The following is a 21466-nucleotide window of genomic DNA, read 5'->3' on the forward strand; positions in this document are numbered from 1 at the left end:
ACGGGCAATAGGAGAACCCAACAACTAAATGAGACCAGGATGACTCAAATTAAAATGCAAGATGCATTTTATTAGATATAAATAAATAAATAAAGGTGGTATACATGATAAAAAGATGATACAATACGATGGGATACAATAAGATAAGGAAAGATGATAAAAGAGTTAAAACAGAAGAAGGTGTAAAGTAAAACAAAGAGCATCTGAGTAAACCTGTGAGATAGAATAGATGATGAAAGAAGAGGATGGCATAAAATCAAGTCTGTTTAGTTTAGTTTAGTTTATTTAGATTAGCTTTTGCCCATGGATGTATTAGCTTTTGCCACACAGCAGCTATTCTTCCTGGGTCTTTTCATCATAATAAATGACAAATACAAACCATTAACACACAACACATTAATACATAAAACAAAAATACATACAGAAAACACATACTCAATACATACACATACAAAACAAAACATCCAAGACAAACACTTAACATATGTTACCCGCTCCTACATTGAATCACTACACAACAAGGATACCAGGACCCAATTTACAAATATAGGCTACTAATGGTCAAAATTGCGATCAAAATAATAATCTCTTAGTTTCATTTTAAAACTAAGTTTCTTTGTTTCTTTGTTGTATAACATAATTCGGAAGGGCATTCCACTCCTTCATAGCTCTAGCCTATATAATACTGTACCTTGAGAGAGTGCCCTGGGTAAAATAAAATAACCTCCAGCAGCATGTCGAGTTGAATAATTATGTATGTTTGAATTCTATACAAAATGTATGGCATTTTAGTTGTTATTATATTTCTAAGAAAAACCATCAACAAATATGACAATCTGTGCTTGACATCCAGCAAGACTGGCATGCATTTGACAAATATTCGACCTTATTCCACACATAAGTGCAACACGTGCTGCTTTATTCTGTAAAAGTGGGTTTAAAGAGGTATTTGTTTGTATGTAAATAAATAAATAAATAATTTAAAATTCAAGGTGAGTGTATTTGTAGTAATTGAGAAAGCCACGCGGGGGAGCAGCAACTCCATTGAGGTAGACGAGAAGCGTGCTTTTATTTTGAAAATCAAACCACATGGTCGCCTGTGCTGTGGCCCGAGTCCTTCACTCTGCCGCCGCCGAGGTCAGCTGGAGGAGCCGGGGAACCACCGGGAGCTGCCGCGGAGGTAAACTCCAAAACGTCAGGGTGATATTACCGATACGAAACGTTAGTCACATTCGGTCAGAAGACAGCCACGGAAGCTGACGTGTTTATTTGTTATGACATGTTATAAGTAACAAGGCTAACGCTGCTAGCCGCGTTATTAGCCTCCTTAGGTAAGTTAGCCTCTAGCTGCTCAGTTCAGTCAGGCTATAACAGCTGAGAGCTCTGACAGTTTCTTACCATGTGCTACAGTAATAAGACCAACCTGACACACTGGTTCAGAGACAGGGAACTATCTGTTATTTATTTTCATTTCGTTTTTACTCATTTCAGCCATTTTGGTCCTGAATTGCTTGTTATTATGATTGTGCATCACTGATAGAAAGTATGAATGAAGTTTGGTCATCTCAGTCTCAAACAGATTAAATCATTTAATGATGATGAGTATTAAACTAGTAACTCAGCAGACACCAAAAACATTGATATATTATTATTATAATATACAAGCAAATAGGTGAAATTAAATGTTAAACTTATACTTATAGATTCTCAGTCAGAAACGGCTGCACTGTAATAGCAAAGTGTTAAACCCTAGTAATAATGACCTGTTAGCAGACACCAAAAACATTCATATATTATTATAATTATTATAAGCAAATATGTTAAATTGAATGTTAAACTTATAGAAACAAAAGATAACATCAAATATTTATGTTGACTAGTATCTGTAGGAAACATGTTGTGCAGGTTTGAAAGAGTTATTTCAGTTATTTGCCTTTGTTGTAGTGAAAAACACAGAAACTTAAGTGTATTTGACTTCTTTTTCCTGATTTTAACTGGACTATAATGACTAGCTGGTTATGGACATTTTTTATTTTGTAATAATCAATGGACTAATCGATTAAACAATGTTGCAGTAGTGCTCCCTCAGGAAAAAGATGCAGTAGATACTGACTATAAAAATTAAAAGTTATGGTGGTTGAACATTTGAAGTTAAAATGTAGTCATACTTTGCATCTTTAATTCCCATTTTTTTCACTCTCATAGTCTCACAAGTGGAAGTTAGTTACAGACTTAATTTACTCTTACTAAGCCCAGATTGCCGGTGGTTTAATGCAGACATTGATAAATAGAACAAATGTATTCCCCACCTCTTCAGTGTTATTGTTTCCTCAGTAGCATATCAATATTATTTAGTCACAATAAAGGTATTTCAAAAGACATAAAAACTTAACTTTTCCCTCATGAGCCATGATAACTGACTAAAGATACAATGTTTTATCAGGCGAAGGACTCAGCTCTGAAAGGAGATAATCATCCATGTGATGAGCCACATGCGTCTCTTGTGCAAACTTAATTGGATGTTGCATGCGTTCCTGTGTCAGGTGGACACACACAGCAGCAGCAGCAGCTTACTCTAGTAGATGATGTGGTTGTGCACTGTGTGAAGTTGTGTTTAGAGAAGGCAGCGCTGTGTTTGCAGGAAGACAAAGCCTCCAAGTGCCACTTTGTTCAGGCAGGTATGCAACATTAAGTTTGGTTTGAAAGTGTGTTATTAGAGGGTGTGTGTGTGTTGCCAGTCCTGTAGCTCAGTGACTCACCCACATATTTGTCAGTTCTCATGCAAGTAATAATTGGGATTGAAGCATTTTATGTAATCAGGATTTTTGTTTTTTGTCCCTAAAACATTTTAACAGCTATGCGGTTGCTAAGCTCCACAGATTGGCCGAGCCTCGCTGCGAGCAGATACTGTATGTCAGAGGCTTTATGTAATAACGTCATTCTATCCCCTCCTGAGCCTCCAAGGTTAAACCCTTTGCATGTCACTCACTCACTCCTGTCCCTCCTGTTCAGTTCCAGCAGCAGAACGGGTGAAGAGGATAAAGGAAGTTGCCAAGTCATGGATAGACCGCCACAATGACACATGAGACCCTTGCCAACTCCCAGCTGTCTGTTCAGGCCGCCGCCCTGCGCATGGTTAACTTACCGCTGTCCGTCTATGGCTCCCTGGCACAGGTGAGGACATGTTTGAAAGTGGCAGGTGTGTCTCTCTCAACAGTTCACTCTGAGTCGGAGCTGCCGTCCGTCCCTGGGTTCTGACAGGGGAGGTTGTTGACTGTCTTGCAACTGTCTGCTCTGTTGATATCAATATCGGATTTGTCATAATGCTGGCCGCCGAAACAGATAGTAGGAATGAAATACTGTATGTGGGTGTTTTTCATCTTGATAGATTTGTTAATCATCATTAGTAATATTTTATCTAAATGGCTTCTTTGTATCCTAGTGTGGGCTGTAAGAATTTACTGTTTAAAGAACAAAACAACTGTTTTTCAACATAATAAAATAGTGTTAACAATTCAAACAATAGCCATGGAAAAAAGGAAAAATATAACTCCCCTTGCACAAACTTTATTTATATATTTTAATGACGAAGCAAGTCTGTCATATTTGCATGGACCTTTTTATATCATAAACATGTGGACGATCATTTTGTGAGGTTCTAAGAATATGCAAATAATGTGCATTTAAACATCTACACTGTCTCCAGACCATTACATACAAATATGAACATTTGTAGATTTATTTCCATATTAGCGAATTGTATTTTATAGCCTTGAACTGGAGCATAGGCTCAAACTGTCACTTTGGGTGTGTAAACAGAAGTTACATGACTTCACTAAAGCCTGATTTATTGAAATGGACCTTTGGTTATTTCTTCACTTGGGGGAGTGTTTGATGTGGAAACTGGAGCCCTTCACCCCTGAGCTCATGGTCGTCCTCATGCGCATGCTGGTAGAGCACGAAGACCAAATACCTGGACCTGCTCGTCAAAACTTTCCAGTGCTACTGGTCATAAAAAAAACTCCATTTATTTATTTTAACCTGTTTTTTCATTAGTTAATTCTTTTGTTTTTCCTATCAGACATGTGTCTTGGGAGCACAAGTTGCTCCGCGGTCTGATCTGATTGAGTCTGGCACAGCTCCATTCATAGTGTTTCCTCAAAGCTGATCAGATTAACCTGTGTCTGATCTGTTTGGATGTGAAGTACTACTACACTACCTGCCAGAGCAGTTTAGTAGTTTAGTTAAAGGTGGTGTGTGATGGAAAGGTGGCAGCCAGCAGCACAGCTTGGAAAGCCAATAAACATCAAGTACCAGACAGTACATCTCAAATTAATATGCACAAAATTAAATAAAAAAATCTCCTGAATTACTGCAGCAGACCCTCATGGTTCAGGTTCTTTCATTTCTCTCATTACTCTTTGTATCCTGCAGGCTGTAACAGGTTATTTCCCCCCTCAGCGACCCTCATGTTAATGTGTTTATGAGTCGTACATGAGAAGAGTCACGTAGTGGATCTGGTTTCATGCAGAGTCTGGTCGGAGCAGGATCACTGCAGGCCTGTTGCAGCATTTAATCCCCCCCGCCCCCCCTCGTCCACTCAGTAGCTTCTCCACAAAAAAAAAAAAAAAAAAAAAGCATCAGTATTATGGCTGTTGTCATGGCTGCTTCAAACAGAGCGTTTATGTAATCTTCATTTGTTGGTGGATGTGCAGCAGCGGGGCCTGTGTGTGTGGATAATCTCAGCGCCATTCACTCTTGCTATCTATAGACGGACGGCAGCTATGCACGCTATCTGAAATTGATTCCTTAAAATTCAGATGACAGCCTGGTAGCTGGTTCTCTGTCTGTTATGTAATCGCTGTTCACTATATTCTCAGTTGCGTATCCTCAACTGAACTCAAACCAAGCAGGAAGTGTATTCTTTAAGTGCTGTTTTTAATGATTTCCTTATTTTTATTTTTTATTTTATTTTCATTTTTCCAGCTCTTGTAGCTGTTTGGTCGTCATTCTGTCACTGCAGTTTAAATAATCTTTGTGCAGAATTTCAAGGATGTTGGATACTGTATCGCTGGTCTGACAGTCTTACCGTGCCTCAGGCTTTCTCTGTTTTTATTAGTTTGTTTTTATCCATTTCAGCTAACGACCGTCCTCTTCTTTGCTCAGAAAACGCTAAAGACCTTGATGATGATTTGTTGTGAACACTTTGAGATTTTGCTGAACAGGAAGTTTTAATAATTCAAACATACATGGTCCAAATCTGCCTGAAACTTCACATGTGTGATGACGGACAGTCCCACACTGACTTCTGACATCAAGGCAGCTGTATGAATGAAGTCTTACTCATAGCGCCACCTACTGGATACAGGGAATAACCCATAAAAAACAATCTGATATGAATTTTATACACAAAAGCTTCTTGTCTGCCTTTGATGAACAGTAACAACATGTATGCATACAATACATCTTGTCAACCACCCGTCAGTGTGGGCGACTCTAAATCTTTTTGTCAATCCTGAACAAATCTTCCTTTTGAGGTTTGATTGATTTCTCCCTGTAGGTTTTGCAAAAGTCCAGTTTTAGAGAGACGTTCCAGCTTCTTGATTCTGATTGGCTGACGTCAGAACCTGATTTTAACAGCTTTATGTATCACATTATCAGCCGTATCTCTAACAGTCGTGTCTCTGGATCTAATGTCACTTCATTTCAGTCATGTCTGTTGGAGTATGAGCAGTAACATCACCAAACAAAACATGACCCAGAAAGATATAATCTGTAGTGCAGAGATTTTAACTCTGTTTAATTGTTTCAGGATGGATTTTTGCTCATTTGATCGTGATGGGTTTGGATTAGGGTTACTTAGCTCTGACGTAGCCGTTGTGTCGTGTCTCTTCTTCTGGTTCCAAAAATACCAGAGTTTTTTGTATTAATACTTGAAATATAAACAAATTGTCTAACAGTGTTTAATCGTCCGTACTGAGTGAACCTCTATGTGAATTTGTTAGAGATTCAATACTGAGTGAGGCCAAATTCAAGATTAGGGGAAAAAGGATCTGATATTGGAACTTGTTTCACTTTCCAAGCCGGACAAATCATTCACACAGCGGGGGAAAAAAGTATTGAATGCGTCAACATTTTTCTCAGAAAATATATTTCTAATCGAGCTATTGACATTACATTTTCACCAGATGTCGGCAGCAACCCAAGTCATGCACACATACAAAGAAATCCAAACATTTAAGTATATATTTTTTTGGCTTTTTTGCCTTTATTTGATAGCTCATAGTGAGATAGACAGGACCAGGGACGCCTGCGTTGAGGACTGTAGCCTCTACATGGGGCGGCCGCTTTAACCACTGCGCCACACACCGCCCCAATAAATCCAAACATTTATGTCCATAAATTAAAGGAGTATTATCGCAAATCCAAATCCTTAATTCGGCCACTAGATGGAGCCAGGCGAGTTTATCAGATATAAACAAGTGGGCAGCTGTCAGAGAGAGAGAGCAGCCTCCTTTAGTCCTCCCCCTCCCCCCTCCTCCTCCTCCTCCCTCCTCCCTCCTCCCCCCTCCTCCTCCCTCACCAGGCTGAATGAACGTGCAATCGCGGGAAAAAGAAAACTCGCTAGTGGAAGCGGCAGCTCTACGTCGCGCACAACAACGACAACAACAGCAACTGCAACTTCCTCCTCCTTAATAACGCTGAGAGAGGACAGCTGAAGAAAGACACGGGACGTGGAGACAAAGTGTTCTACCAGCGATTCAGTGACTGTGAGCAGCCTAACACTGCTACATTACTATTTACTGTTGCATATTTGTCCGGTTCGGGGGTCGTATTTGCGAGTTCCGAGTGCATTTTAACGCAGCAAGCGCCGGGCCGGCTTGGATCATAACAAAGACAAATGCTGCATTTGCCCCACGGACACTATACTGTTGGCGATTTTTTTTGTACATTTAGTTATGGCTCCCCCCGATCCATCTTTTGCATATTTCATCTTATTTTATGCTATTACTGCTGTATTTGTGATAATGCTCCTTTAAGTAATGTGTAATAAAGTGAAATGACACAGGGAATAAGTATTGAACACATGAAGAAAAGGAGGAGGTGCAAAAAGGAATGCACCATTTTATCCGTTAGTGCCGTTAATCCTGAACTAAAAAGAACAACATTTCACCATAAACTAAACTGGCCACGACCAGGTCCTCACAAGATTTCTGATAGAGTCAAAAGAAAACTAAGAAGCAGGTCGGATAATTAGCAGGTAAAGTTATTAAAAAAAACAATAATGAGTAATGCATTTAACCATCATGGCCTCTATGCTGCTCACCATGCAAGTCTATTGACACGCTCAATACTTATTTTCCCTGCTGTAAATCTTCTTTGTAAAATGTATAAACTCTTAACCCGTCTGTCTCTTCCTCCCTCCACCTGTCCTGCAGGTGAGCGTCAGCACAGGCACCAAGAAGCTGGTGGCCGCCACTGCCTTCGGTGCCGTCTCCCTCCTCCTCCTCGCGCGGCGCTTCCAGAGGAGGAAGGGCAGGAAGAGGGCTCTCTCCCCTCAGTGGGAGCAGGCCGGCTTCGAGTTCTTCTGCCCCGTCCCAGCTGGGAACGGTAAGACTTCCTGCCTCCGAGATATTTTTTACCCCTAAACCAGCAGCTCACTGGCCTCAATCGATCTCCATTTAGCATCTCAGCCTCGGTTGCTGGTTCGTGATATAATCAACCTGATGTGCTAGTCTGCTCCTGCATTACCTTTACAACTTTAACAGCAGGCTCCAGATAAATGCTTTAACTCATTTAATCTCACTTAGGAAGATTTACAACCGAGTAGTACTAAAGAGAAATTAACAGGAATGAAGGATTATCTGGAGTCGAATACTAGAAGCAGGTAGCCCCGGCCTTTTGAACGCAACTGATTTACAGGCTGTTAATTACGTCATAATGTCAAGAAATGGCCAAGAAATAACAATTAATCGCATTATAATGGCTAGAAATTGTCCAGGAGAAGAATTCTGGCCTTTCCCAAAAAAATCTAAGCATGAAAAAGCATGTATAATCTTTTGCCTTTAAGAAAAACATGACATTACAACCCATCTCTCTCTTTTTATTTCTAAACTCTCGTCTTCATCTGTTTAGATAACACCAGCCAAAACATCACACTCTCCCTCAACTCCAAGAATGGCTACCCCTCTGGTCTGGTCCTCACCACAGCAGACTACAGGAAGCTGTCGGGCTCTCTGCTCAGCTTGGCCTCGGTGAGACTGAGACTCAGGTTTATTTAGGAGTCTGGTTATTGATCTTCTTTTGTCTCCTGAAATGTCAAAGTGCAGCAACAGAAGTTTGGTTTTTTAGTCCACAAACTGTTACTGTGTACTGTACAGCAGACCTACATCTGCATAACAATGAAGTTTGTACGTTTACTGTGTTTGCAGGTGAAAAGCATGAACTCATCGAGCAGCAGCACCTGCGCTAATGAGTCCACCTGCTGGGACCGAGTCGGTGACGCCGACATCTGCAGCGTGGTCAACCTACCGGTCGCCACACCTGAGAACCTGTACCTCATGGGTAAAAACACTTATCCACCATATTACGTATGGAATGCATAATAAATATGTTAAAGAGATAGTTTAACATTTTGGCAAATTGGCCCATTGTCATAATCCCTATAGTCATAGCAGTAGGTTCGTTACCTTTAATTGTCGGTGCAAGCTATTTTTAGAACGGTGGAGCAGAGCCGCGAGCTGATCAGAGCTACGCTTTTACGGAGGCTAATGGGATTTCTTGGTTTCCCTCATCAAATACACATTACGAGACAGAGTTGTTTTCGAGGCAAATTTATGCAAAACCGCTGATGTAATCAGTCTCTGCATTTGCCTCCGTCTCGTAACGCTCCGTTATTATCTCATAGCGTGATGAATGTGCAGGTCACAACTTGTCCACCAGAGCGTTTTGGAGTTGTTGGATTGTGTATGTGATGAGTTTGATGAGGGAAACCAAGAAATCCCATTAGCCTCCGTAGCGTAGCTCTGAGCAGCTCACGGCTCTGCTCCACCGTTCTAAAAATAGCTTGCACCGACAATTAAAGGTAACGAACCTACTGCTAAGACTATAGGGATTATGGCAATGGGCCAATTTGCCAAAATGTTGAACTATCCCTTTAAAATAATATTCAATCCATAATTTACTGGTTTAATTTTCTAGGGGATTAGGAGTTAGGTTTTCTCTGATTTCTCTGATTTGAAATGGAGCTTTGGAGACTCAGTTTGTGTGTGTTGTGTTGTGTTTGCAGGTATGGATTTGTTTGAGGAGGCTCTGCGGCGGTGGGAGGAAGCTCTGACCTTCAGGAGCAGACAGGCTGAGGACGACGCAAGTTGTGCCTCCGTCAAAACGGGAGCTGGAGACGCCATCGCTGAGCAGAGCAAGGAGGTGAACACTCAGGATATTGGGTTTTTTAACCACATAATATCACCCAGGAGCCTGGGAATGAGCCATTTTCCCCTCACACCTCATAAACTACTGCAGAGCAACTCGCTCAACCTGAGAATCAAGATTTCCTTTGTATCCTTCTATACCAGACGAAGTTCGCCTACAAACGCTGCCTTATAGGTCACATATGAATAACCAGCACTGACAGCCCACTGGTGTCACAGAGTGTGAATTGTGTAATGACTCACTCGTCGGCTCTGCTACCTGGTCTGAAGGGCTTTGGATTAGTACGGGTCAAATAGTTAAGCCTGGGCACCCAAACAGACATCCAGTCTGCTGCCTGGACTTCTGTCAGGGATATCCCCCGCACAGTTGGGCCTCTTTAGAAAGCTGATTTAAAATTAGGTCAAAGGAGTTTCTCACGAAGGAACTGATGAAGATCTATGAAGTGGAAATAAATGTTGTTTTTTTAATCTAAAATTTCTCTATTTTTCTTATTGTCCATGTTGTGAAGGATTCAATACAAAGGACAGAGATGAGAACACAGGGCAGGGAGGTGGTTTAAATTAAAGCAGAAGTAAGTGATATATTTGTGTTAATATAAGTCTTAAATAGTTATATCTTCCGACAGCAATCACTTACATAGAGTGTTTGGTCTGAATCACGGGTCTCTCAGTCCCTCTGCTCTGCTCTGAGCCGAAGAGAAAACATTTATCGTATCCTACAGTTTTTATCCAATGAGGAGAGAGAACGGCATGCAGGGCTGTGTGTGCAGCCAAGGAACGCCGTGAATGTGGTGACGTAGCGACGAGGACTGTTATGGTGCGTTCAAGGAAACTCGTATTTTTCCGACCGTGAAGTTGTACCAGTTCGATCTGGTACGAGTTCACCGGTCGGAAGTTACGAGTGGCCGTTGTAGTGACTTTACCGGTAAAACAGGTCGGAAAAACACGAGTGGGTTGCCTGAAACGCTACAAAGTCGTAAGTTGTGACTTGAAGCTGTAATTTACGATTTCAAAAGCCTGCCTGGAACGCAGCATTAGCGAAAACGACCGGACCACTTACTTCTGCTTTAAGTATTTACTAGTTTCTCCTGTTTCAACTTGTTATGTTGTGATCCGAGTTCCCCAGCAGAGGACAGTACCCCACTCTGTGAGTGTCTGGTATTGCCATAACACTTAAATACTGTCTGGGGCAGTGAGGTTCATGCTGCAAAGAGTGGGTGATGATATTTTTCCAGATAACAAGACTTAAAGGGGAACTATGCAAGTAAGTCTAGTTGCTTTTCCTCTGTTTTGCTAACCCTCGTCCTGGCCATGTGCATTGCAAAGCCGGCAAGAAACCAATCAATAGTGCGGTACATAACGTTATATATAATATAAGATGTCACGACGTGTATATTTGCGTAGTTTTATCTGTCATAAACAAGAAATAACAGGTTATGGGGGCGTGTTTGTTTCACGGTACCGCAGAGATGAGAGCTGCGACACCGGGTCGGCTGCGCTGATCTTGCAAAGATGTTTTTCAGCCAAGAGACACTACGTTCAAAGCAGAGAGCCTCAATTCTCCCTGTAACAAGTTCTAAGTCATTTATTGAACCATCACAATTACTCCACAACTGTTTGATTAAGGTAAAAATGTAGCATAGTTGAGCTAAAAATCCTGCATAGTTCCGCTTTACAGTCCCTAAGAATGAGCTCAGGTTGATCAAAAGATTTATGCAACTCTTCAAAACAAATTTCCGTATATATACACAAATGAATGGAGCTGTCTGTCAGAGATACTTGTCTCTTAATTCATCTTCCATGTTTCTGTGAACAGGACGTCATCAGTGCAGAGTTCGTCCACCGGCTCAAGTCTCTGCTGCAGCGGGCGTACCGCCTCCAGGAGGAGTTTGAGGGAGTGTTGGAGCCGTCGTCCCACAGCAACAGCCAGGGTGAGGCACAGAAAAGTAGACCCACCTGTATAATGTCATTCACAGCCGTACAATACAGTAACCTGGTGGTAAAGTGTGTTGTAAGTTCACTTAACAATATAACGCCACTAAAAGCAACAGTTGAATGAACACGGTCGTTCTCCTTCGCAGATAAAATGGCCGACATCTTGTCCAGAGAGGACCTGGACGACGTGTGTCTGAGAGACAGCATCAGCATCGCCTCCACTGACTCGTTTGTCTCCGCTGCAGAGGTAAGAGACGACTCGGTCCGGTCCATACATCCCATCATTATCACCTCGGTTACACCTCAAGCACCTCTTGCAGGTTTGAGTGATTTCTCCCTGTAGGTTTGCAAAAGTCCAGTTTTAGAGAGAAGTTCCAGCTTCTTGATTCTGATTGGCTGACGTCAGATCCTGATTTTAAAGGAAGAGTTCACCAAAAAATGAAATTCATGCTGATGAATACTAGTTAATTTATTCGTCAAAGTTGGTCTGGAGACCCGGGAGGCCGGTTCGTAGTCCAACGATATCCTTATGAGAGTCAATAGCACCCGACACAAAAAGGTCCATAAAACTACACAAAAACCTTGTAATATTCCTCCACACTGCTCGTCCACTGCAATCCAAGTGTCCTGAAGGGAGATAGTCCAGAGTTTACTCGAAACAATGTCATTTAGGCAAGTCTGGTCATGTCCGCATGAACGTGAGAGCGCACACTAGGCAAATTCAATACAGGACTGTTTAGGCTGTAAAAATGCCCTAAATGACGTTGTTTCCAGTAAACTCTGGACTATATCCCTTCAGGACACTTGGATTGCAGCGGACGAGCAGTGTGGAGGAATATTACAAGGTTTTTATGCACGTAGTTTTATGGACTTTTTTGTGTCGGGCGCTATCGACTCTCATATAAAGGTTTCGTTGGACTACAAACCGGCCTCCCGGGTCTCCAGATGCACTTTGAGGAATAAAAAACTACTCCGGAGTATTCATCAGCATGAGGGTGAGTCAACAATGACTGAATTTCATAGTTTGGTGAACTAAAAATAACTTTCACCTTTAGTCACAATAAATGAATAATGATGAACACTAGAGCTCACATTATTTGTTTCAGTGAGGGAAAATCTCTTCGTCCACATTTCTGTTTTTCCTTCACTTTATTGTGAGTTATGATAGATGCTGAAATAGCAGGTGTGAGTGATTCAAGTGAATTTGTCTCCATTAACAATTTATTTATAAGTACATTTCATCAAAAGAAACTATCGCTCACAGCCTGGTTGATACAGTGTCAACAATTTGCAGAAGATTTTTATATCATAAAACAAAAACAATGCGTCACAGTGTAGTTATTATTTGGAAGTGGTTTCAAAACAGACGCCACACAATTTAAACAAACTAGGTTTTAAATCACTAATAACCTTGTCTATGCTATAAAAAAAAGAAAACCTAATGAATATTTGGCTGGCAGTATTGTACGGCCACAGGTGAGTCACTGTTAAATAGAAGCGTCTATTGATCTCGGCCGTCCGACAGGTTCACAGCAGGAGTTTGAATTAAATAGCTCTGATCCTCCTCCCGGTGTTTAACTCTTTTCAGCTCATTTGTTTCACCCGCTAAGTCTCTGTGGGGGTTTGAGCTCTGTGTATCCACCCGTCGCCTCTGCTGCACTTGACCCACAAAGAACAAAAATAAACCGGTGCTGGAGAATCACAGACCGGGAGAGACTGTGTGTTGAACAGGTGAACCTCAGCGAGCGGCCACGGCTAAAAGGATAATTCCTGCACATTTATAAAGGCTTAAAATGAAGATTAGTTAAAAACCCTCGGACCTGTTCACCATTTCCTGTCCAGTGAGTGGAAGGTGGAGCTCTCCGCAGTGGAAAAACTGGGTCACTCATACTAAATATAGACCCTCCACATTCCTCCATTAGTGTTCAACTGTCTCACTGCAGCTGGTTTTACTACAACAACACTGAGAAGCCTCAACATGGTCAAAGCAGCTCAGTAAAATTCAATGATGTGATCCACAACATGGTGAAGCTGAACAGATTCACAAAGACACTAGGTTGAAAATCGATGTCTTGAAATTACCAGTATTGACACCCTCTTCTCTGTGTGTGTGTGTGTGTTTGTGTCAGCTGTCCGAGCACAGAGAGCTGAGGAGTGTCTTCGCTCTCGGTCACCACTTGTTCTACGAGGAGGCTCTTGAACTGGCCGAGGACGGAAAGATCTCCTGCAGAGTGCTGAGGTAAACACCGTGAACAACCCTCACTACCCGCTGCCTCAGAGAACAAGAAGACTGAAACTGAAACTCATCTTCAGCAGCTCTCACTGCCTCTACGTCAACAAAGCAGAGTGTACTGTTGATAACACAAACACTAAAGTGAAACTGCAACACTGACTAAAGACCAGGGGGCACAAGTGTATTTGTTATTAAAGAAACATTGACACTTCTGCCTTGCACCTCTTTGCACCAGGTGTAATTTAAATCCCTGTGTCTTAAACACACACTGACAGTTAATGTGGAGACGAACACTTAAACAAGGATCGTACTTCTTTGTTTACAGTTGATTCTGGGGCTGTAACTGATCTAACACTCATGATGATACACAGAGTATGCCCAGCACTATCGAACCTACATTGGCCCCCAGTCAGCTACAGAATAGATTTTAAAGTTCTGCTACTGGTTTACAAATCACTGAATGGTTTAGGTCCAGAATACATGAATGACATGTTAGTAGAGTATAAACCCAGTGGAGCTCAGAGTTCAGACCAGACATGGTGAAGCAGCATTTAGCTGTTATGCTGCTCACAAGTGGAACAAACTACCAGCAGAACTGAGATCAGCCCCAACTGTGAGCACTTTTAAATCCAGGTTAAAAACATTTCTCTTTTCACGTGCTTATAGCTGAGAACTTACAACTTTATCTATTTTATTTTACTTTTATTTGCTCTTGCTTTTAACTCTGTTTTTTGGTATGAAATGCGCTATATAAATAAAGATGCCTTGCCTTGCCTTGCCTTACTAGTCCATCAGAGTCTGACTGTTTTTTTTTCCTCATCAGGACTGAGATGCTGGAGTGTCTCGGTGACTTGGATTTCTTGGCCAAGTTGCACTGTGTGCGTCAGGCGTGTCAGGTACAGTCGAGCCTCGTACACTGAAATGCAGCTGTTTACAGTAACATGGTTCCTGCTGGGGTTGACAGGGTTTCTGAAATATTGTGGAGTTAAAAGGTTTTATTATTAGAAGAAGATTAATGTCAACAGAGGTTTTTCTAATTGGATCACATACATACACCATTAGAAAAAGTTTCGGCTGTAATTATACACACATCTGTGATCCAACTAAAGCCACTTACAAAAAAAACAATCACTATTAACATTGTGCATTGGAATAACTTGGCATTGATGTGGCATCATGCTGAAGGAACCTCATGTTACACAGTGGGAATCATTAAAATCATTTAGAAACAACCTATATGTAGAATCGTTCAATTTTAATTACAAAAAGACTCAGTTTGAGTAAATGAGTGTTTTGTGTCTGCAGCTCATCTTGTGTGAGAGGGCGACCAGGATGTTTCTGGCTGAAACAGGAAAGAAAATCCTGTCCTCCATCATTGTTAAAGCTCAGAAGGTGAGAGTCGAGCCACAGTCACATTTCTCTTTTCATGTGCTTATGACTGAGCTCCTTTTAAGAACTTTTCTTCTACTTTTTTATTCTTCGTTGCTCTTGCTTTTAACTCTGTTTATGTTTATGTAAAGCACATTGAGTTGCCTTGGTCTGAATTGTGCTATATAAATAAAGATGCCTTGCCTTGTGTCCTCACTGTCACTGTCACTGTCCTTGTCCCAGAGCCCAAAGAGATTCGAGGAGGTGTTTGAGGAGATGATCTCCTTCCTGGAGCACACGGAGCACTGGGAGAACACGGAGGTGGAGCTCGCCACACGAGGAGTGAGTGTGACGTTAAATACTGTCGATCTCAACCCCACTCTCCTTTATTTTATATACGTATACAGTGGAAACCGCTTATAGTGATCACAGATATAGTAATCAAGAAATCCGCTTACAGTGTTCATTTTTGGTCATTTAATGAATGAAAACATGTGCAAAAACTTTAAATTTTTTTTTAAAACAACTGTACATGTATTTATTTTATTTCTTACTCCCATGATTCCTTGCCGGACGTGTGCCTCTGGTGCAATTAAGACCCAGAGACTGTGGCAATACTGAGACAAGATGCAATATATAAGAAAGTGCAATAATTATTTATTACTTTGTATGAACCGTGAACTTAGTTGTACTGTCTGTAAGTGATCTCTGCTGGTTGTGTGTGTGTGTGTGTGTGTGTGTGTGTGTGTGTGTGAGTATGTGAAATGGTGTATGGTTTTAAAATCTGTCTTGCAGGATGTACAGCAATGATTGTCCAAGACAAATTTCCCTCCGGGGACATTAAAGTTTATTTTGATTGATTTATGTCCAATAAAAAATAAGAAATAAGTCACCGTCAAGCCGCAGCTGGGCTACCAATTTGCACTACGGACATACAGGAGGCTGACTGTTTTTTACGAAACTGCACCACAACGTTAAAGGCTGTTTTGTTACATTTTTCTCATTGGAAACTATACAAATGGCATTTAGATGATGCTCTGCATAAAAAATGAAGTGAAATAATAAAAAAAAATCGGTTATAATAGTCAACCGCTTATACAGTAGTGCTCACATTGACTCTGGACTCACGTGATCACAATCAGCGGTTTCCACTGTAATAATGTTTAACACTTGCTGTCACCAGGTGAAGCACTTGAACTTCTATGACATAGTGCTGGACTTCATCCTGATGGATTCGTTCGAGGACTTGGAGAATCCACCGATCTCCATCCAGAACGTGATCAACAACCGCTGGCTCAACAGCTCCTTCAAGGAAACGGTGGGTAAAAAAAACTGTGAAAAGTGGAAAAAACCATGTTCAAATCTGGACAAAACAGCTTCCACGTTGTGTTTTTATTTTATTTTTTAGCATGTCCCAGTTTGTGGATTTTGTCTTTGTTGAGTCTGATCAGTTTGTGTTCCTCAGGCCGTGGCGTCGAGCTGTTGGTCGGTGCTGAAGCAGAAGAGGCAGCACATGAAGGTACGAGTCCAACACATCCTTACTTTACTTTACTTTTTTATTTGCACATTACATAACCTGCATAAACAATGAAAATAGTGTAATTAAACATTGTGCAGGAGAGGTGGAAGCCAAAAAAGGCTTAGGAAAATACCTCCCCTATGTAAAAAACAAAACAAAACAGCAGTGGTCTTCAAAGTAAGAAGATAACACAGAAATTCATAACATAATAGATAGAAAAGAGAAAAAAAAGACAAATTTACATGGAAAAATGAAAGATACTGAATTAAAGCAGATATCAGCTTCACGGCCGTTTCGGCTAATGCTGCGTTCAAGGCAGGCTTTTGAAACCGTAAGTTACAGCTTCAAGTCACAACTACGACTTGGTAGCGTTCCAGGTAACCCGTAGCTCGTGTTTTTACCATCCTGTTGTCTGTGAAAGTTCCCTATAACGGCCACTCGTAACTTCCGACCCGTGAACTCGTAACAGATCGAACTGGTATGACTTCACAGGAAGGAAAAACACAAAGTACGAGTTTCTTTGAACGCACCATGAGTTAGCAGCCCCCGCCCTTGTCAGGCATCAATTGGTCCTCGTGCTACGTCACCACATTCACGCGCATCCCTTGGCTGCACACACAGCCCTTCATGCCGTTCTCTCTCCTCATTGGATAACACTTGTATCCCACAAGGAAAATTTTCTCCTCGGGTTACAGCAGAGCAGAGTGACGGAGAGACTCGTGTTTAGGCTGAAATACTTCATGTAAGTGATTGCTGACGGAAAATAGGACTATTTAGGACTTATATTAACAAAAACATTCCACTGATATCTGCTTTAATGAAAGAAGGAAAGAAAAAAACTATTTACATTAAAAAAAATGAAAGGTCCAAATTGACAGATCCAGAAGTTTTACAAATCTTAGCTAAAGAATGATTTTTTCAGTTGTTTTTGAACAAAGCCAGTATGAATATTGATTTTAGTGATGTAGGTAGACTGTTCCTCTGTATTTTAAAGTGTGTTGATTGTATGAAGTCCAACACATCACAGTGTTGTCTTTATTCATCAATAATTAGCCAGAGTTTGATCGTCTCTGTAACGTCCCTCCCTCCTCCTCCTCCTCCGTCTCAGGTCCCCGACGGCTTCATCGCTCACTTCTACACCGTGTGTGAGCAGATCAGTCCCGTCCTGGCCTGGGGCTTCCTGGGGCCCAAGAGCTCCCTGCACGACTTCTGCTGCTTCTTCAAGGTCGGTCTCAGTCCAGAAAGCGACATTACAGCAGCACACGTCGTCTTTTAAATTCATTATTCTGAATGTGACCTTCACTTAGTGTTCGTCTGGTCCCGACTCAGTTTCCCTGATCCCACAATACTGACGTGGTTTTACACCACGACCACCACGACCTGTGCACTGTCAGAAAAGTATCTGGTGACATAAGGCAGAGCTAATAGGAATTGTCAATTACTTAACTGAAAGAAAATGAATTAGCAGTTTACTTGATAATTACTAAATTGTTTCAGTATTTCTTTAATCTGAAGTTGTTAAAACCAAATATCTGTTGTCATTCTTCATCAAATGTGATTGAAAGCTGATTATTTGACGACTCAGACACAACAGATGTTTGAAAATGTCATGTCAATTTTTTTAAACTTTTGACTGAACTAGCAGATCAATCAGTTATAGATAGTAGATAATGTTATTTGGAGCCTGACAAAATAAAGGACATTTTGTTTATAGCACACGTAAAAATCATGTCAAATACAAAGAGCATTTCAAATTGAGACGTCGATGTGTTTTGACATCACGGCTATAGGCACATCTCAATAAATCATCAGAATATCATGGAAAAGTTTATTTATTTCAGTAGCGAAACTCATATAGATTCTTAACCACACAGAATGAAATATTTCATGTCTTTATTTCTTTTATTGTAATGATTATGGTTTACATTTAAAGGGATAGTTCAACATTTCGGCAAATTGGCCCATTGCCATAATCCCTATAGTCATAGCAGTAGGTTCGTTACCTTTAATTGTCGGTGCAAGTTATTTTTAGAACGGCGGAGCAGAGCCGCGAGCTGCTCAGAGCTACACATTTACGGAGGCTCATGGGATTTCTTGGTTTCCCTCATCAAACTCATCAAATACACAATCCAACAACTCCAAAACGCTCTGGTGGACAAGTTGTGACCTGCACATTTACCACGCTATGAGATAATAACACAACGTTACCAGACAGAGTTGTTTTAGAGGTAACCAAGGAAGGGAAACCAAGAAATCCCATGAGCCTCCGCAGCGTAGCTCTGAGCAGCTCGCAACTCTGCTCTGCCGTTCTAAAAATAGCTTGCACTGACAATTAAAGGTAACAAACCTACCGCTATGACTATAGGGATTATGGCAATGGGCCAACCCCAAATTCGTGTGGAAAAAAAATCACTTTTGTAACCTAATGATCATCTAATTAACTCAAAACACCTCCAAAAGTTTCCTGAGCCTTTAAACGATCTCTGGTTCAGTAGCTGCACTATCAAGGGGAAGACAGCTGACCTCCATGCTTTTCTACTTTATTGAGATGTGCATTTTAATAAATGAGGCTCATGAATAAAGAATCAAATCCACTGAGACGGCTTGAAAAAGAAAAAGCTTTTGATTTATCTTCTTAAATAATAAGTTAGATGGAGTATAACACTGAGCCTTGTGTTCACGTTCAGTCCTCTCTCTCTCTCTCTCCTGCAGGACCAGGTGTTTCACTTCCTGAAGGACATCTTCGACCTGGACAAGGTACGCTACACCTCGGTGGAGAGTCTGGCCGAGGACATGCTGCACCTGCTGCACCGCCGCTCCGAGCTGCTGCTGGCCTACCTGGGCGCCGACTCGCTGCGCCACGTCAACGGCTGCAGCTCCCCGCGGATGCAGCTGGTGCCCGGGGCCTCCGCCGCTCTGCTGGAGGCCGGAGTGCAGTGATGAGGGCCCAGGGAATCGAACCTGCTTGGAAGTGGAAGTGGGAAAAACCTCAGCATTTATTTTACTAAGTGTAATAATAATAAGTTCACACCAAGTATTGGACCAAAGAGAGAAACTGTGTCGGTGTGATGCGACTCCTCACTGAAGAGTTTTATTGTAAAAACACTGTATCTGACCTCCACTCATCACATCTCCCATCATGCCTTGCGCTCCCCAGTTGCACCAGCTCTCTGCCTTCACACATTATCCACATTATCCCCCGACGCGCCACCGACTCCCCCTCCCCTCCCTCCTCTGTGCCATGGCAGAGCGCACGTTAATATTTTAAAATATCAGAGCAATAATATTTATAACAGAGCCTCGCTGTGAGCCTGGCACCGACTCCTGTCCTAGATCATCAGCTGTGTAAATTAAGCCGTATTTATTGCCGTTAAGAGCAATTTTTGTGCGTTGGAGGGAGGGGGGAGAAAATCAAAAAGGAAAAAAGATATTTTACCATATTTATTTTATCATACGTCTAAATAATGCAGGGTTTATTTTTTAGAAGTCGTAGTTGTGCCTGTACGCATCAATGGTTTTGTGATCAGCTTCAAACATGCAGTAGTTTGAAAACAGAGAACTATTAAGATGTAACTCTGACTTCCTAAAGAAACATGTGCAATGCAAAACTATTAACTGTACTTTGTGCGTTTGTTACGAGCACATGTGAACAAAGGGACTGAGATAAAATTAACTGGGTCACACTGAGACCTGTTGTTACTTCAGTTAGTTCAAAGGGAAATGTTTTTTTTTTTTTTGCTAAACGTTTATGTAATATTAAATTAATCCAAACGCATTCGGCCCACGATCCCATTAGCTACAGGAAATAAAAGATTAAACTTCACGGTTTCATAACTCTCCAGCCGTTTTAACAACCGTGTCCCTCTTGTGTTTCCATGGCAGGCAAGCACACGAGAAGCCTTATACTGTAAACGCACATATTCAAGCCTTGTGTTCATCACTGAATGTGAAAGTCTTTTTTTTTTTTTTGTTTATTTTCATGAAATGCAAGGTTTGGAAAGTACTAATATATTATAAATGTCTGCTCTGCTAATCCGTCACTGCCGTGTACAGAACATGCACAACATAAATGCTTCGAGCAGCCGTTTGTTTTTTGAGTGTGTGTTGACAAAACGAGTCGATTGTGAAACGCTGCTGCACATCAGAGCAGGTGTCATCATTCAACGCCGTCAGATGTCGTGATGGTGCTTTTTGTAATGTGAACCCGTCAATCACATCAAAAAATCTACAGTTCTGCTTCTGTGTCGACATCAACTCTTTACACTGACTGAGCTGTTTGGATAATCAATCTTTAAGTTTTAAATTGATCAATTTCTATAATTGTTACCGTCACTAATCAAGTGAAATTCAGTAGTTTCAAGTTTTTACTGTTTAATTGCAATTGATTTATGCAACAGTGGCTTTAACTCTTCTGAAATGTTCAGGTTTCTCATTTTGTCAACACACATTTTAAAAGTTAACATTTGTGACTTCATGTTTGTGTAAAAAATAAAATAAAGACTTGAATGTGTTTAATTTGTTTTTTCCTTTGGTTTAAAAAAAAAAAAAAAAAGAAATGTATATGAATCCAGTTTGTTTTTTCTTTGTTACAACTTTATTAATGAACATGGCAACATCTCAAAGTCAGAACAGTTAATAATTCAGAGAGAAAAAAACAGAAACCAATAATTTGATAATATACACAGCATATGAAACCTTGTTACCTCTAAGGCATGCTCCTTGTTTAGTCTTCTACACCCATCGACCTCTGTGTTGAAACACTTGAGCACTCACATGTACAGAGTGAACAGCCTCAAACCAAACAGTATGTGACCTTTTTTTAAACTACAGAGAGAAATCACTGAAACCCCAAAGTTACTGCCAGTAAAAAAAAAAGAGAAAGAAACACACAACAGTGCATGTCATTGAAAAACATCAGATCCTGTCCTCGTCCAACTTTCTAAAGCACATTCCTGTTTGACTAAAAAGTTACTGATGAAG

General features: G+C 41.0%; 1 protein-coding gene across 5 annotated transcripts; it reads left to right on the forward strand.

The window, feature by feature from the left end:
- Positions 1–1103: 1103 nt before the first annotated feature.
- On the forward strand, positions 1104–20996 carry miga1 (mitoguardin 1). 5 transcript variants are annotated; one of them, XM_083991696.1, is made up of 16 exons: positions 1104–1180; positions 3013–3174; positions 7440–7611; positions 8137–8255; positions 8433–8565; positions 9290–9426; positions 11248–11362; positions 11513–11613; positions 13496–13605; positions 14423–14495; positions 14905–14991; positions 15211–15309; positions 16151–16285; positions 16433–16486; positions 17595–17711; positions 19199–20996. In XM_083991696.1, exons 2-16 carry the CDS (start codon positions 3076–3078, stop codon positions 19424–19426), a joined length of 1779 nt encoding a protein of 592 aa, XP_083847822.1. In that variant the 5' UTR covers positions 1104–1180; positions 3013–3075; the 3' UTR covers positions 19427–20996. The 5 variants fall into 5 exon arrangements, with proteins under 5 accessions (XP_083847822.1, XP_083847826.1, XP_083847825.1 ...); XM_083991700.1 differs by lacking the exon at positions 19199–20996 and adding an exon at positions 17794–18208; XM_083991699.1 differs by having other exon boundaries at positions 1161–1225.
- Positions 20997–21466: the final 470 nt, after the last annotated feature.

The sequence above is a fragment of the Trachurus trachurus genome, assembly GCF_905171665.1.
Source record: "Trachurus trachurus genome assembly, chromosome: 17".
Lineage (NCBI taxonomy): Eukaryota > Metazoa > Chordata > Actinopteri > Carangiformes > Carangidae > Trachurus > Trachurus trachurus.